The following is a 13808-nucleotide window of genomic DNA, read 5'->3' on the forward strand; positions in this document are numbered from 1 at the left end:
TGAATTAATATTAAAATTTTTTAATGTTTATTTATTTTTGAGAAAGAGAGAGTCAGAGACAGAGAAAGAATGAAATATGGCCATTTGTAGCAAAGTGGATGGACCTCAAGGATGTCATGCTAAGTGAAATAAGTCAGGTGGAGAAGGACAGATACCATATGTTTGCACTCATAGGTCTAACAGGAGAACAGGAGAAACCTAATGGAGGACCATGGGGAGGGGAAGGGGGAAAGAGAGTTGGGTAGAGAGAGGGACACAAAACCTGAGAGACTATTGAATACTGAAAATGAACTGAGGGCTGAAGGGGAAGGGGGGAAGAAAGGTGATGGTCATGGAGGAGGGCACTTGTAGGGAAGAGCACTGGGTGTTATATGGAAACCAATTTGACAATAAACTGGTAAAAAAAAAAAGAAAGGAAAAAAAAGAGTTTTTAGCTAAAACACTAAAAGCATGGTCCATTAAGGAAAACTGATAAATCAGATTTCATCAAAATGAAAAATTTTTGCTCTGTGGACACTATTAAGAGAACAGGCAGGTAAGTTATAGACTAGAAGAAAATATTTAAAAATTTTCCTTCTTTTTAATTTTTTAATACATATTTTAAAAGTTTATTTATTTTGAGACAGAGAGAGAGAGTGGGGGGCGCAGAGAAAGAGAAAATTTCAAGAAGGCTCTGCACTGTCAGTGTAAAGCCCGATGTGGGGCTTGATCTCATGGACTGTGAGATCATGACCTGAGCCAAAATCAAGAGTCAAACGCTTAACCAACTGAGCCACGCAGGCACCCCATCTTCTTTTAAATTATATAGCTGACAAAGGGCTTCTATTCAGAATATACAAAGGATTCTCAAAAACTAAACAATAAGAAATCAAACAATCCCAATAAATTGGATTTTTATTTATTTTTGAGACAGAGTGAGAGAGACAGAGTATGAGCGGGGGAAGGGCAGAGAGAAAAGGAGACACAAAATCCAAAGAAGGTTCCAGGCTCTGAGGTGTCAGCAAAGAGTGTGATGCAGGGCTTGAACTTGTGAGTCACAAGATCTTGATGTAAGCTGAAGTCAGATGCTTAACCACTGAGCCACCCAGGCACACTAAAAGAAAGCTAAATATTTTAACAAACATTTCACCAAAGAAGATATATGGATGGCAAATAAGCACATGAAAACATCCTCTATATGGAATCATTATGGAAATGTAAGTTAAAACCACAATAAGATACTACTGCATACCTATTAGGATGATTAACATAAGGAAATAAACTTGTAATATCCAGTACTGTCAAGGATATGCAATAACTAAAACATCGCTGTCTGAAAAAAAAATGCATGCCTACTTTGGAAACAATTTGTCAATATCTTATAAAGTTCAATATGCAGTTACCAGACTAGCAATCTCATTTTTAGGTGTTTATGTAGGAGAAATAAAAACAGATACATACACAAAAACCTGTATGTGATTGTTTCTAGTGACAGTATTCATAATTGCCCAAAACTAGAAACAACCCAGGTGTCCCTCAACTGGGGAACGAGTCAATGAACTGTGGTACATCCATACGATGGAATATCAGAAATACTGGAAATTTAAAGGAATGGACTACTGATAGACACGAAATGACTGCATCTTAAATGCATTATTATAGGTGAAAGGAGCCGAAAATGAAAGTTTACATACTATATAATGGCATTTATATAACATTCTGTAAAAGGCAAAACTATAAGGGACATAAAATCGATCAGCGGTTTCCAGGAAGTTGGTGTTTGAGGGAAGAAATTGATTACATACAGCAGGGCATGAGGGAATATTTTGGGAGTGACAAAACTTTTATATCTTGATCATTAGTGGTGGTTACATGACTTCATGTGTTTTCAAAACTCCTAAAACTATGCTAAAAAGGCTGAAATAGGAGTGTCTGGGTGGCTCAGTTGGTTAAGTGTTGGAGTCTTGATTTCAGCTCAGCTCATGATCCCAGGGTTGTAGGATCGAGCTCCATGTTGGGCTCCTGGCTGAGTGTGGAGCCTGATTAGGATTCTCTCTCTTCCTCTGCCCATCTCCCCTGCTTGTTTTATCTCTCTCTCTAAAAAAAAAAGCTTGAACTTTATTTTATGCCAATTATACTCTAATCAGCTTAACCTAAAGACGAAAGAATCCTATTGACCTTAGGTTAAAACTTAAACACCTTTATTGGGCCACCGGTGAGGCCTCTTCAATGGTGTGTGAGGCAGAAATCAGATTGCAGTAAGTCATGTGTGACGCGCCCTGCACTTTTCCTTCCTAGAACTTGCCCCAGTTTGACATTGTTAAATCCATCTCCCTGTTCATCTGTACTGTTTCCCTCTGCTGTGCCGAGAGCTCCGGGGACCAGTGTTTCCACTACCCAACCTCATGCTTAGCAAATAGCAAATGCTTGCTGTTGAATTTATAAATAAATGAATGAATGAATGAATGATTAAAAAGATGAGTCTTGTTGATGAATTCTACATGTTGACATTGAAGATATTTTTGGTTTTTTTGAACATACTTTAAAACTTATTTTAAAAGATAGACAGTACTTCTCAATATTATGCAAAAAAATTCCTGTAGCAATAGTTATTTTTAATCTCAGCCAGTTGGTTCCTTTCTAGTGGATTTAACAATCAACTTTGAATTCTTTTATGCCCCCCCCAAAGATTTACAATATATTGCAAAGATACTCTGTGTGTTCTTCCAGGCTTTTCTGTGTAGTTTTCAATCCAATTTCTTCACTGTATTAATCATCTCCCTGGGACACCATTTGGGGTAAATCCTCAGCCAATGACTATCAACTTTATATTTTTCTCTAGCTGTCAGTACACTCAAATGAGAATTTGAATCATATAGAAGATCACATCTACTCCAAAAGGCATTCCCTGGTTGGCATGATTTTTCTTCACAGGAAGAAAACACTCACACTTTGATTTTGGTGGCAAGAGATATGTGATCCTGGACTCATCTCTTTCAGATTGGCTCCTACTTTGGGGCCTCCCTCTGCTCTGTGGACATGGAGAAAGATGGCAGCTCTGACCTGGTCCTCATTGGGGCCCCCTATTACTACGAGCAGACAAGGGGGGGCCAGGTGTCTGTATGCCCCTTGCCTAGGGGGGTGAGTTGCTGATGGGCTAAGGGATCTGGGTGTGAGCTGGGAGTTGCCCACATTGCGCCCTGACACTGGTGTTGTTCTGCAGAGGGCTAGGTGGCAGTGTGAAGCTGTTCTCCATGGGGAACAAGGCCACCCCTGGGGCCGCTTTGGGGCAGCCCTGACAATGCTGGGAGACGTGAATGGAGACAAGCTGACAGATGTAGCAATTGGGGCCCCAGGAGAGCAGGAGAACCGGGGTGCTGTTTACCTATTTCATGGAACCTCAAGACCGGGCATTAGCCCTTCCTACAGCCAGGTGAGGCCAGGTTACTGTCCCTGTCATGACAGTAACTTCTTTGCTGATCTTTCCTTCCTTCCTTCCTTCCTTCTTTCCTTCCTTCCTTCCTTCCTTCCTTCCTTCCTTCCTTCCTTCCTTCTTCCTTCTTTCCTTGTGTCTTTCTTTCTTCTTTCTTTTTTAATGTTTATTTATTTTTGAGAGAGAGAGAGACAGTGCAAGTGTGGGGAGAGGCCAAGAGAGAGGGAAACAGAATCCCAAGCCAGCTCTGTGCTGTCAGCGCAGAGCCCAAAGCTGAGTTCAGACTCACGAACCATAAGATCATGAACTGAGACAAAATCTGACACTCAACTGACTGAGCCACCCAGGTGCTCCTCTGTCCCTTTCTTTAAAAATTCTTTGAATGCTTTATTTGTTCTTGAGGTGGGGAGGGGCACCCTTAGTCACTTAAGTTGGATGCTTAACTAAGTTACACAGGTGCTCCTCTCTCTTCTAATTCAACATCTTCAGAGCTGCCAGACCAGCTCTTCTAGTAATGCTTTTCAGAATTATCGAAAATAATAACACACTCCATAGAAATTATTGCCACAACTATAGGAGGTGAATAGGGGCACAATCACCCCCTGTTTACAGATAAGGAGATTAAACCTCAAAGGTAGTAAGTGGCCAGCTCCTTGTTTCTGGCTTGATGGAGTCCACTGTTTGGACGGATCTCCACAGTCTGGTTCTTTCCCACCACTGCCAGCTGAGGCCATCTGGTCTTCTGCCCTTAGGTCTCTGACTTTTTTTCACCTCACATTTTTCTTATGTCCTTTTTCTCTCTGTCCCCCATCGTTCCTACCAAATCTCCCTTACCAGAGGTTGATTCCTACAAATACATTAAAATTACTCGAAGGGGTTAGGGTCGCTGGATGGCTCAGGTGGTTAAGCGTCCGACTTCAGCTCAGGTCATGATCTCACGGTTTGTGGGTTTGAGCCCCACCTTGGCCTCTGTGCTGAAAGCTCAGAGCTTGGAACCTGCTTCAGCATGGAACCTAACATGGGGTTTGAACTCACAAATTATGAGATCATGACCTGAGCCAAAGCCAAGAGTCATATGCTTAACTGACTAAGCTACCCAGTGCCCCAGTCCATCTTATTTTTTAATGTACTTCAAAATAAGTTGCAGTGCCCCTAAATAGTTTGGTCTGTTTATCATTAACTAGAATTCAATATTTGCTTACTGTTGTCTTTGGGATAAAGTTTGCAGACAGGAAATGCACAAATCCTTTGCCACTGAGTGATTGAGTGGAGTCCAGACAATCTGTCCTCTTAGGTCACTCTGGGTAAATGAGTTACAAGCTTCCCTATTCTTTCCCATTCCCTTTCTCTCTTCTTTTCTACCTCCAGCGGATTGAAAGCTCCCAGCTCTCCCCGACGCTCCAATATTTTGGTCAGTCACTGAGTGGGGGCCAGGACCTCACAATGGATGGACTGGTGGACCTGGCTGTAGGGGCCCAAGGCCATGTGTTCCTGCTTAGGTGAGAACTTCTTTTACAGCACACCAATTATCTTCCCTTTCAGGAGTGGCTTTGTTGTCTGAATACCCCTGATGGCCCTCTGGTGTCCCTACAGATCCCAGCCTGTCCTGAGACTTGAGGTGACCATGGAGTTCACACCCAAAGAAATGGCAAGGAATGTGTTTGAGTGTGGTGAAAAGGTGGTCAAAGATCAGACTGCTGGGGAGGTCAGAGTTTGCCTCCGTGTCCGCAAGAATACACGGGACAGGCTAAGAGAAGGTGAGGCTGGGTAGGTAAGTCTGAAAGGGTTAAATGGGTGGCCCAGTGCTGACTTCCCAGTCTTCTGGCAGTCCAGAGCAAACTACAAGACAGGCTTCTACAGCCTTTTTCAAGCTTGGCTGGAGTGAGAAGACACTTCCCTGACACTTCCCTGGGTGGAGAGGCCCAGCAAACCTCACCAGAAGTGAGCATGTGACACTTCTCTACTCTCTCAGTTCTCCAGAGAAACAATGCCCCCCACACCTGTGAAATAACCAGGATTTTTTTTTAAGTCATGAGATAACTCATTTAAAGGGCAGGTTGAGTTGATGAAGCTAAATTCAATTTCAGAAAACATGCATTTTTATCACAACTAACTTGACTTTAGCCTTGTCTCTAATCTGAAAGAATGGCATTGGGGTTGGTGTGGGGGAATAGTAATAATGGTACTAGAGAGAAATGAGAAGGGAATAAAATTAGGTTTCTAGCAGTAATCTTACTGGGCTGAGGAGACAGTAGACAGTTTGGGGCAGCTAGTATGGCTAGACATTGACAGGAAAGTATTGGAGAGTAGAGAATTATGCAGAAGTTGCCCCAAAAATTTCTCTCAAATCATTGGCTGACATCCTCAGCCATGTATGTCTGGAGCAATACTCTAAGAAACTCAGTAGAAGACAGCAGCTAAAGAGTTGAGTAGAAGTTCAGCTCCCCGGTGCTGGAGAAACAGAAATTTGAGAGAGGTGTTGGTAAGTAACTTGGTCTTTCTATTGGAACAATGTCTATTCAGACCAGCAACTAAGAGAAACAATAGACAACAGAAATAGACCCACAGGTGTTTCAGAAATTGGACTTAACTAGGAATTTAAAAAGCAACTACAGTTAAGATCTCCAAGAAAAGAGAGGAAATAATGGAGAACTTCAGAAAAGACCTGGAATTTATAAAAGAGAGTAAAATGGAAACTCTAGAACTGAAAAATACCCTGAGTAAAATTAAGAATTCAATAAATAGATTTAATAGTAGGTTTAAAGCAGAGCAGAGAACTGGAAGGTAAATCAGTTGCAAGTATTTAGATAAACACATGCAGAGAAAAGAGGATAAGAAATACAGAAAAAATTGTAAGACATATGGAACATGGTGAAAATTTTAATAAACATGTAATTTAGAATTTCAAGAAGAGAGGATAAGAAAGAAGCAAAAAAATAGGGAAAACAAATTTTCTTTTTTAAAAAAATTTATTTAATAATTTTGAGAGAGAGAGGGAAAGAGAGAGAGACAGCACACAAGCAGAGGGAAAGAGAGAGAGAGTGGAGAGAGAAGAGAGAGAATCCCAAGCAGGTTCCAACCTGTCAGTATGAGCCCAAAGTGGGGCTCATGTGAAATCATGACCTGAGTCAAAATCAAGAGTTATACCCTTAACTGACTGAGCCACCCAGGTGCCCCAGTAACATTTTTTTTTTTTGAAAACTGATGAAAGACATTAAGATTATCTGCCAAAACAAAGAAGGCTAAATATAAAGAAAACCATACCATAGTACATTATACCAATGTACACAACATTATACATTGTACCATACCAAGGCACAAACTACTGAAGACCAATGATGAAAAAAGTTAAAAGTAGTCAGAAAAATATACTTAATTTTCTAGTATGTCACAGGAAAACTACTATTTATTGGGCACTTTCTGTGTGGCAGGACTGTGATAAATGCTTTATAGACACTATTTCATTTCATTTTCACCACTGAGAAGGTACAATTATCTTCGTCAATTTAAAAATAAGGAGTGGACAGAGTGCTGGGTGGCGCAGTTGGTTAAGTGTCCAACTCTTGACTTCAGCTCAGGTCATGATATCATGGTTTGTGAGTTCAAACTAGCTGGCTCTGCTCTGACAGCGTGGAACCTGCTTGGGATTCTCTCTCTCCCTTTCTCTCTGACCCTTCTCTCTCTCCTCACTCAAAATAAATACATAAACTTAAAAAATATTTCAGAAATAAGGAATGGGACTCAAAGAGTTCAGGTAGCATGTCCAAAGTAGAGGTAGGCCTCAAACTCATGCATGCTTGTCTGACTCCAAATTTGGGTTCATCACTACCATGCTGACCTGTCCCTTTAGGAGAGATTCAGAGCAACGTCACATATGATCTGACTTTGGATCCAAGTTTCTCACATCCCCGAGTTGTCTTTGAAGAGACAAAGAACAGCACACGCAGACAGACAAGGATCTTGCAGCTGAATCAAGAATGTGAGACCCTAAAACTACTGTTACTGGTGAGCAAGGGTTGGCCATACTCTTGGGTCCTCCATGCATCGGGTGGGTTTGGGAAGCTAAGAAGGTCAAACCCTCAAACCCCTACTATCTTTCAGTATTGTATAGAGGACTCGGTGAACCCCATCATCTTGCACTTCAACTTCTCTCTGGTGGGGAACCCCTTGTCCTTATTCGGGAACCTCCAGCCAGTGCTGGCTTTGGATGCTCAGAGAGTCTTCACAGCTTTGGTGAGTTCTGGAGTTGGAGTCCTGCAGGGTCATGGAAGAGATCAGAGGTCAAGATTGTAGAAGAGCATTTTATTTTATTTCACATAATTTCATTTCAATATTTTATTTTATTTTAATTTAAATTTTAGTTAATATATAGTACAATATTGGTTTCAGGAGTAGAATTCAGTGATTCATCACTTACATGCAACATCCAGTGGTCATCACAAATGTCCTTTTTTAAAAAATTTTAATGTTTATTTATTATTTTTGAGAGAGAGAGAGACAGAGACAGAGTGTGAGCAGGGGAAGGGCAGAGAGAAGGAGACACAGAATCTGAAGCAGGCTCTGAGCTGTCAGCTCAGAGCCCGATGCAGGGCTTGAACTCATAAACTGCGAGATCATGACCTGAGCCAAAGTCGGATGCTCAACCGACTGAGCCACCCAGGCACCCCACAAGTGCCCTTAATACCCATCATCCATCTAGCTCGTCTCTCATGCACTTCTCTCCATCAGCCTTCAGTTTATTCTCTATCATTAAGATTCTCTTGTGATTTGTTTCCCTCTCTTCTCTCCCCATCCCATTCCTATATATATGTTCATTTGTTTTGTTTCTTAAGTTCTACGTATGAGTGAAATCATATGGTATTTGTCTTTCTGTGATTGACCTATTTTATTTAGCATATACACTCTAGCTCAATATTTTATTTTATTGTTTCATTTCATTCTTTCCTTTCTTTTCATCATATCCTATTTTTTTGTAGTTTCCCTTTGAGCAGAATTGTGGCAGTGACAACATCTGCCATGATGACCTCAGCATCACCTTCACGTTTATGGGGTGAGTTTCTTTTCCTCACTGCTACCTGAAAATCTGCACCACAACCTGGTGCTCTGTTCTTCTTCTGGAACAGAGCAGCTGCTTGTTCTTCCTACAGTCTGGATGCCGTGGTGGTGGGTGGTCCTCGAGACCTGAATGTGACACTGACTGTGAGAAATGAGGGCGAGGACTCCTACAGGACTCAAGTTACCTTCTTCTACCCACCTGGCTTGTCCTATCGAACGGTGTCAGTGGCCCAGGTAGTCAAATCCTTCTCAGGCTCTATCTATCTGACTTTGCTTTCCTTGTCCCCACAGGTGGCAGTTGACATCACCACCTCTGTCTCCTTTGTCTTTCAGAGGCAGCGCTCACAGCGACCTTGGCGCCTGACTTGTCAGTCTGAAGACTCCGTCAATGGGCCTGAGGCTTTGAAGAATTGCAGTTGCAACATAAACCACCCCATCTTCCCAAACAACTCAGAGGTCAGGCTGCTGTCCTCCTCTTCCTTTCTCATTTCTCTTTTTCTGAATTATTCTTTAATTCTTTTTTTTTTTTAAAGTAGAGCCTCCTTTTTTAAAAAATAGCTTTACTGAGATATAATTCATACACCATATGATTCACCCATTTCAAGCACACAATTCAGTGCCTTTTTAGTATGTTCACAAAGTTATACATTCATCACCACGATCAATTTTAGAATATCTTATTACCTCAAGAAAAGATCCCACTCTCCTTAGCCATCAACTCTAGTCCTCTCATTTCTTCAAGTCCTAGGCAACCACTAATGTATTTTCTGTCTCTAGGTTCACCTATTCTGGACATTTCATATAAATGGAATTATATCGTGTTTTCAAGGATCATGCATGTTTGCAGCATCTATCAAGATTTCATTTCTTTTTATCGCTGAATAGTATTCTGTTGTATGGATGCACCACATTGTATTTATCCATTCTTTAGTTGATAGACATTTGGGTTGTTTCTTCTATTCTTTTCACTGTCTCTCCTTTCTCTAACTCCAGGTCACCTTTAATATCACATTTGGTGTGGCATCTGATGCTTCCTTTGGAGAGAGACTACTGCTCAAGGCCAGTGTGACCAGGTGTGCTGTGCCTATCTTATCCCCATTGAGGCCCCAACCCCCTGCCCAGGATGGACCACTGCCCTCTCCCCACTGGTTCTCTCCTCAGCTTATTCAGTTACTCATTCATTCATTCACTCATTCATTCATTCATTCATTCATTCAATAAATACCAACTGAGCACTCACCATGTGCCAGACCTTGTTCCCAGTGCTGGTGGGACAGTGATGGACAAGACAGCTGTGGTTTCTGCCCTTACAGAGATTATGATTTAGTGGGAAGATATACAGGAAAGCTCTCTGTTTCCCTTTAGTGAGAACAACACAACTAAGACCAACAAAACTGAATTCCAACTGGAGCTGCCTGTGAAATACACTATCTTCGTGGTGGTCACCAGGTGCTGGCTTCTAGGGCTTTAGCTCTGCCTTTACCACTGTGCTGGACATGGCCCATTTTGTATTTGTGTGTGTAAGTCTGTGCACATGAGTGCCTGTGTCTAACATAGATGTTCCTGAATGTGTATTTGTGCCTGTGTATATGTGTGTGTGTGTGACCCAAACTAGCACATCCTATGTGTCTGATACATATCACCCCCTGCCTAACACCCCACTGGCACTCTCTCAGGGTAGCATTGCCCATGTGCTTGTGCACTTCCTTACACACTTAGCCCAAGACTCCCTCTCAGGACACCTCTGATGTACTGACACCTCCTGTACTTCCTTCTTTCTCTCATCAGCCGTGAAGCTTCCACCAAATATCTCAACTTCACAGCCTCAGAGAAGACCAGCCATATTATAGAGCACCAATATGAGGTGGGGAGCTGAGGAGGATAAAGAGGGAAATCAATGTGATGGGAATTCAATAATGGGAAATCATGATAAATAATGATAGGAGACATGCCTCAGGTGCCCACTACATGCTGGGCTCTGTCCCAAGCTCACTCTCACCCTATACACAGAAGGACACACACACACACACACACACACACACACACACACACACACACGCCTCATTTTATCCTTACAATGAGTCTTTGAAGGAGGCACTGTCATTATCTCCAGCTCACAGATGGAGAAACTGAGGCGCAGAGAGTTTAACAGAGCATGGCCACAGTCTCCCCACTAGTAAGTGGAAGAGGCACTACTTATTACCAGTCTATCTAGGTCTTGAGTGTGTGCTTAAGTGCTGCAATCCACTGGGTCCCAGAAAGCATCAAGAGGGAGACTGCTTGAGTCTGTGAGGCCTTACTTAGGTGTACGGGTCTGTCAGGAGTGAAAGGCTGATTCTAGTTGCTGGTGGGAACATAAAGGCCAGAGCTCTGATATCCACTGCCCTCTTCCCACTGTGCAGTTCAACAACTTGGGGCAGAGGAGCCTCCCCATCAGTGTGGTCTTCTGGGTGCCTATCAAGCTGAACCAGGTGGCTGTGTGGGATGACCTCCAGGTCACCTTCTTCCAGGTAAGCCTAGATGGGCTTGATTGGTGGCCCAGATCCTCCCTCCATGGCTCTGGTCTTTCCTAAAATCTCTGTTTCCTCTGTTGGATTTTGGAGACACTTTGACCCTCTCCTGGACCTATACCATTTCAGCCTCCTTGAGGGTGTACTCACAAGCCCTCATTTCTCTCTCTTCTCACAGTGTCTTTTTTCCCCTCAGAACCTCTCCAGAACATGCCACACCACGGAGAAGGCTCCCCCTCTCTCTGACTTCATGACAGAGCTTAAGAAGGCCCCGGTGGTGGTAAGAATAAGCCAGAACCAGCACTGTCCCCTTGTTGGTGCTCAATACCATCTGTCAACTAAGTGGGCTGGATGCATGAGCATTTTCTGCATCCAGTTTCCTTAGTTACTTCTCTCTTTTCCACCCTTCCCCAGAACTGCTCCATTGCTGTCTGCCAGAGAATCCAGTGTGACCTCCCATCCTTCGGCATCCAGGAAAAAGTCAACATTACCCTCCAAGGCAAACTCTTGTTTGACTGGTATATCAAGGTATGTGAGGGACAGGACTCAGCTGGGCTTGGACATGATACTTCAGAGGGCCCAAGGGTCTAGATTCCATCCTCTCTCTCCTAGACTTCGGCAAACTACCTCCAGGTTGTGAGCATGGCAGAGGTCTTGTTTAATGATTCGAAGTTTGCCGTGCTTCCAGGACAGGAGGCATTTCTGAGAGCCCAGGTATCTGTCTCTGATGCAGATGGGAGGCTGGGCTTGTGGAGGTCTCTGGGTAAAGAGCTAGAGAGAGATAGAGGAGGAGGAGTGGGAGGAGAAGGGAGGGCAGATAGAAGGGCCAGTCTTTGGGTTAAGGGAATGCAGAGGGCCTGACTGGGGAATCCCTAGAAATTTGGAGTTCATCAGTTTTTCTGATGTATCTTCCCTGCTCCTGTTACAGACAGAAACCAAAGTGGAGCCAAATGAAGTGCACAACCCTTTACCACTTATAGTGGGCAGCTCAGTGGGGGGGCTGGTGCTTCTGGCCCTCATCACTGCTGGACTGTACAAGGTACCCTCTCTTCCTGTCTACTCTCCTCTCCCCTCACTGCTTCTTACTCAGCAGCTCATTATTGGGTTTGACTCCCACCAAGTCACAGAGTCTCAGTTTCTTCAGCTATAAAATGAGAATATAAATTCCACTTTGTGGAGGTAACTGTGTTAATATATATGTAGTGTACTTAGAATGGTCCCTGGTACAGAATGACCACTATGTAGGGATTAATCTTTCTCCTTCTAAGTTTTATTTATTTTCTATTTCCTGGCTCTAACATCAATGCCATCTCTTTCTCTGCCCCACTTTCTCCAGGTCTCTTTACACTCTGCCACATTACTCTTTGCACCTCCTAGATTCTTTGTCTCCCCTCCTGGTCTGGATGGCCTTCCCCACTTCCCTAACTTCGGTGGCCCTTACTCCTCTGTCTTTGCCTCCACAGCTTGGCTTCTTCAAACGGCAGTACAAGGACATGATGGGTGAAGCTGGTCCCAATGCCCAGCCCCAGTAACAACTCCTTCCCCGTTGAGTGGCCTCTCCTGCAGCAAGTAGGACTTTGGTCCAACCAGCATGCGGGTCTCCAGCTGTTAGACAGACTCAGCTATTAGGAGAGTGGGGTGGCAGCATCTTATTCAAGAAAGAACAGCTTGGGTTTCCATTCCTGTGCGTGTATGTTTGTACAAGTGTGTGTGTAAGCATATGCATGAGTTGTGTGTGTGATTTAGATGTATTTTGCATGAGGATGAGTGCCTTCAGTACAACCTCTCAGGCAGAAGAGAATTCTTTAGGCTTCTTTGTGTATGGGTGAAGGTGCCTTTGGGCCTTCCTCTTGACAGAAGTGATGGCAGCTTTTGTGGGTGAAGATAAAGGGAAATGCAACAGATCCTGCTCCTGCTGAAGGAAGCAAGACCTCCTTTCATGGGTGAGGACACAGACCCACAGGAGCCTTTGCAGCTGAATCAAGACCACATGGAGGAGCCATGGTGCAGCCAGGATCTGATCAGCCACCAGGAGCCTGTGCACTCATTCCATACTAGAGCTACATAAGGTCCAATGAACAATGGTGCACCTCCTTTTATGTATACATTTACTTATTATTTTAATATTACTTTTATTTTTTGGAGGGGTAAATCTATCAATAGTACAAAAATCAAAAGATGAGCAAGAAAGAATGGTGAAAAGTTTCCCTTCCATCCTGGTCTCCGCAGCCACCCAAGTCCTTCCTAAGGGGCTACAAGGTTATGTTTTTGGGGTCTCCTTCACAAAGATCCTAAGCGTATGCAAACATACACACACACACACACACACACACACACACACACACACACACAGGCTTTTTTACACAAATGGTAACAGGTGATATTTATACTGTTCTGCATCTTGCTTTATTCATCAATATAGCTTGGGAGTTTTATATCAAGATATTTTTTCATTCTTCTATACAGCTGTGTAGTATCCCATTGTGTGGGTAGATCATGATGTATTCAACCAGTTTCTTTTCAGTATATTATTTCCAACTTCTTGCAATCACAAACAATGATAAATTAATAAATTGAATATATGTCATTTTTGCATATGGGTAAGGATAATTTATAGGCTATATTCTCAGAAGTTTGGGTTCTCCGAGAAGCAAACTCAAGATAAGAATTTGAGTAAAAGAGGTTTATTTAAGAGTGGCCTCAAGGAATGGGGAAGGGATGTGAGCTGGGAAGGAAAGTCATCCAGTAAAGGTGCATTTTCAAGAGGTACCGCTGTGAGCCGTTGGAGCCTAACCCCACTGGGATATCTGGGAGACAGAGTTGAATGCAAA

At 43.0% G+C, this 13808-nt stretch overlaps 1 protein-coding gene across 1 annotated transcript in view; it reads left to right on the forward strand.

Annotated features, from left to right (window-relative positions):
- The window catches only part of LOC115298354 (integrin alpha-M-like), a 40181-nt gene extending 26617 nt beyond the window's left edge, over window positions 1-13564 (forward strand). Inside the window, exons 13-30 of the mRNA XM_029947035.1 lie at window positions 2980-3120; window positions 3203-3412; window positions 4781-4911; window positions 5006-5169; window positions 7263-7417; window positions 7514-7645; window positions 8389-8462; window positions 8560-8701; window positions 8801-8923; window positions 9461-9540; window positions 9833-9916; window positions 10256-10331; window positions 10870-10977; window positions 11174-11257; window positions 11392-11505; window positions 11590-11691; window positions 11906-12016; window positions 12441-13564. Coding sequence (XP_029802895.1) covers window positions 2980-3120; window positions 3203-3412; window positions 4781-4911; window positions 5006-5169; window positions 7263-7417; window positions 7514-7645; window positions 8389-8462; window positions 8560-8701; window positions 8801-8923; window positions 9461-9540; window positions 9833-9916; window positions 10256-10331; window positions 10870-10977; window positions 11174-11257; window positions 11392-11505; window positions 11590-11691; window positions 11906-12016; window positions 12441-12509 — 2100 coding nt within the window. The 3' untranslated portion in view covers window positions 12510-13564. The remainder of the gene's footprint in view (window positions 1-2979; window positions 3121-3202; window positions 3413-4780; window positions 4912-5005; window positions 5170-7262; window positions 7418-7513; window positions 7646-8388; window positions 8463-8559; window positions 8702-8800; window positions 8924-9460; window positions 9541-9832; window positions 9917-10255; window positions 10332-10869; window positions 10978-11173; window positions 11258-11391; window positions 11506-11589; window positions 11692-11905; window positions 12017-12440) is intronic.
- Window positions 13565-13808: the final 244 nt, after the last annotated feature.

Source organism: Suricata suricatta, chromosome 8, assembly GCF_006229205.1.
Source record: "Suricata suricatta isolate VVHF042 chromosome 8, meerkat_22Aug2017_6uvM2_HiC, whole genome shotgun sequence".
Lineage (NCBI taxonomy): Eukaryota > Metazoa > Chordata > Mammalia > Carnivora > Herpestidae > Suricata > Suricata suricatta.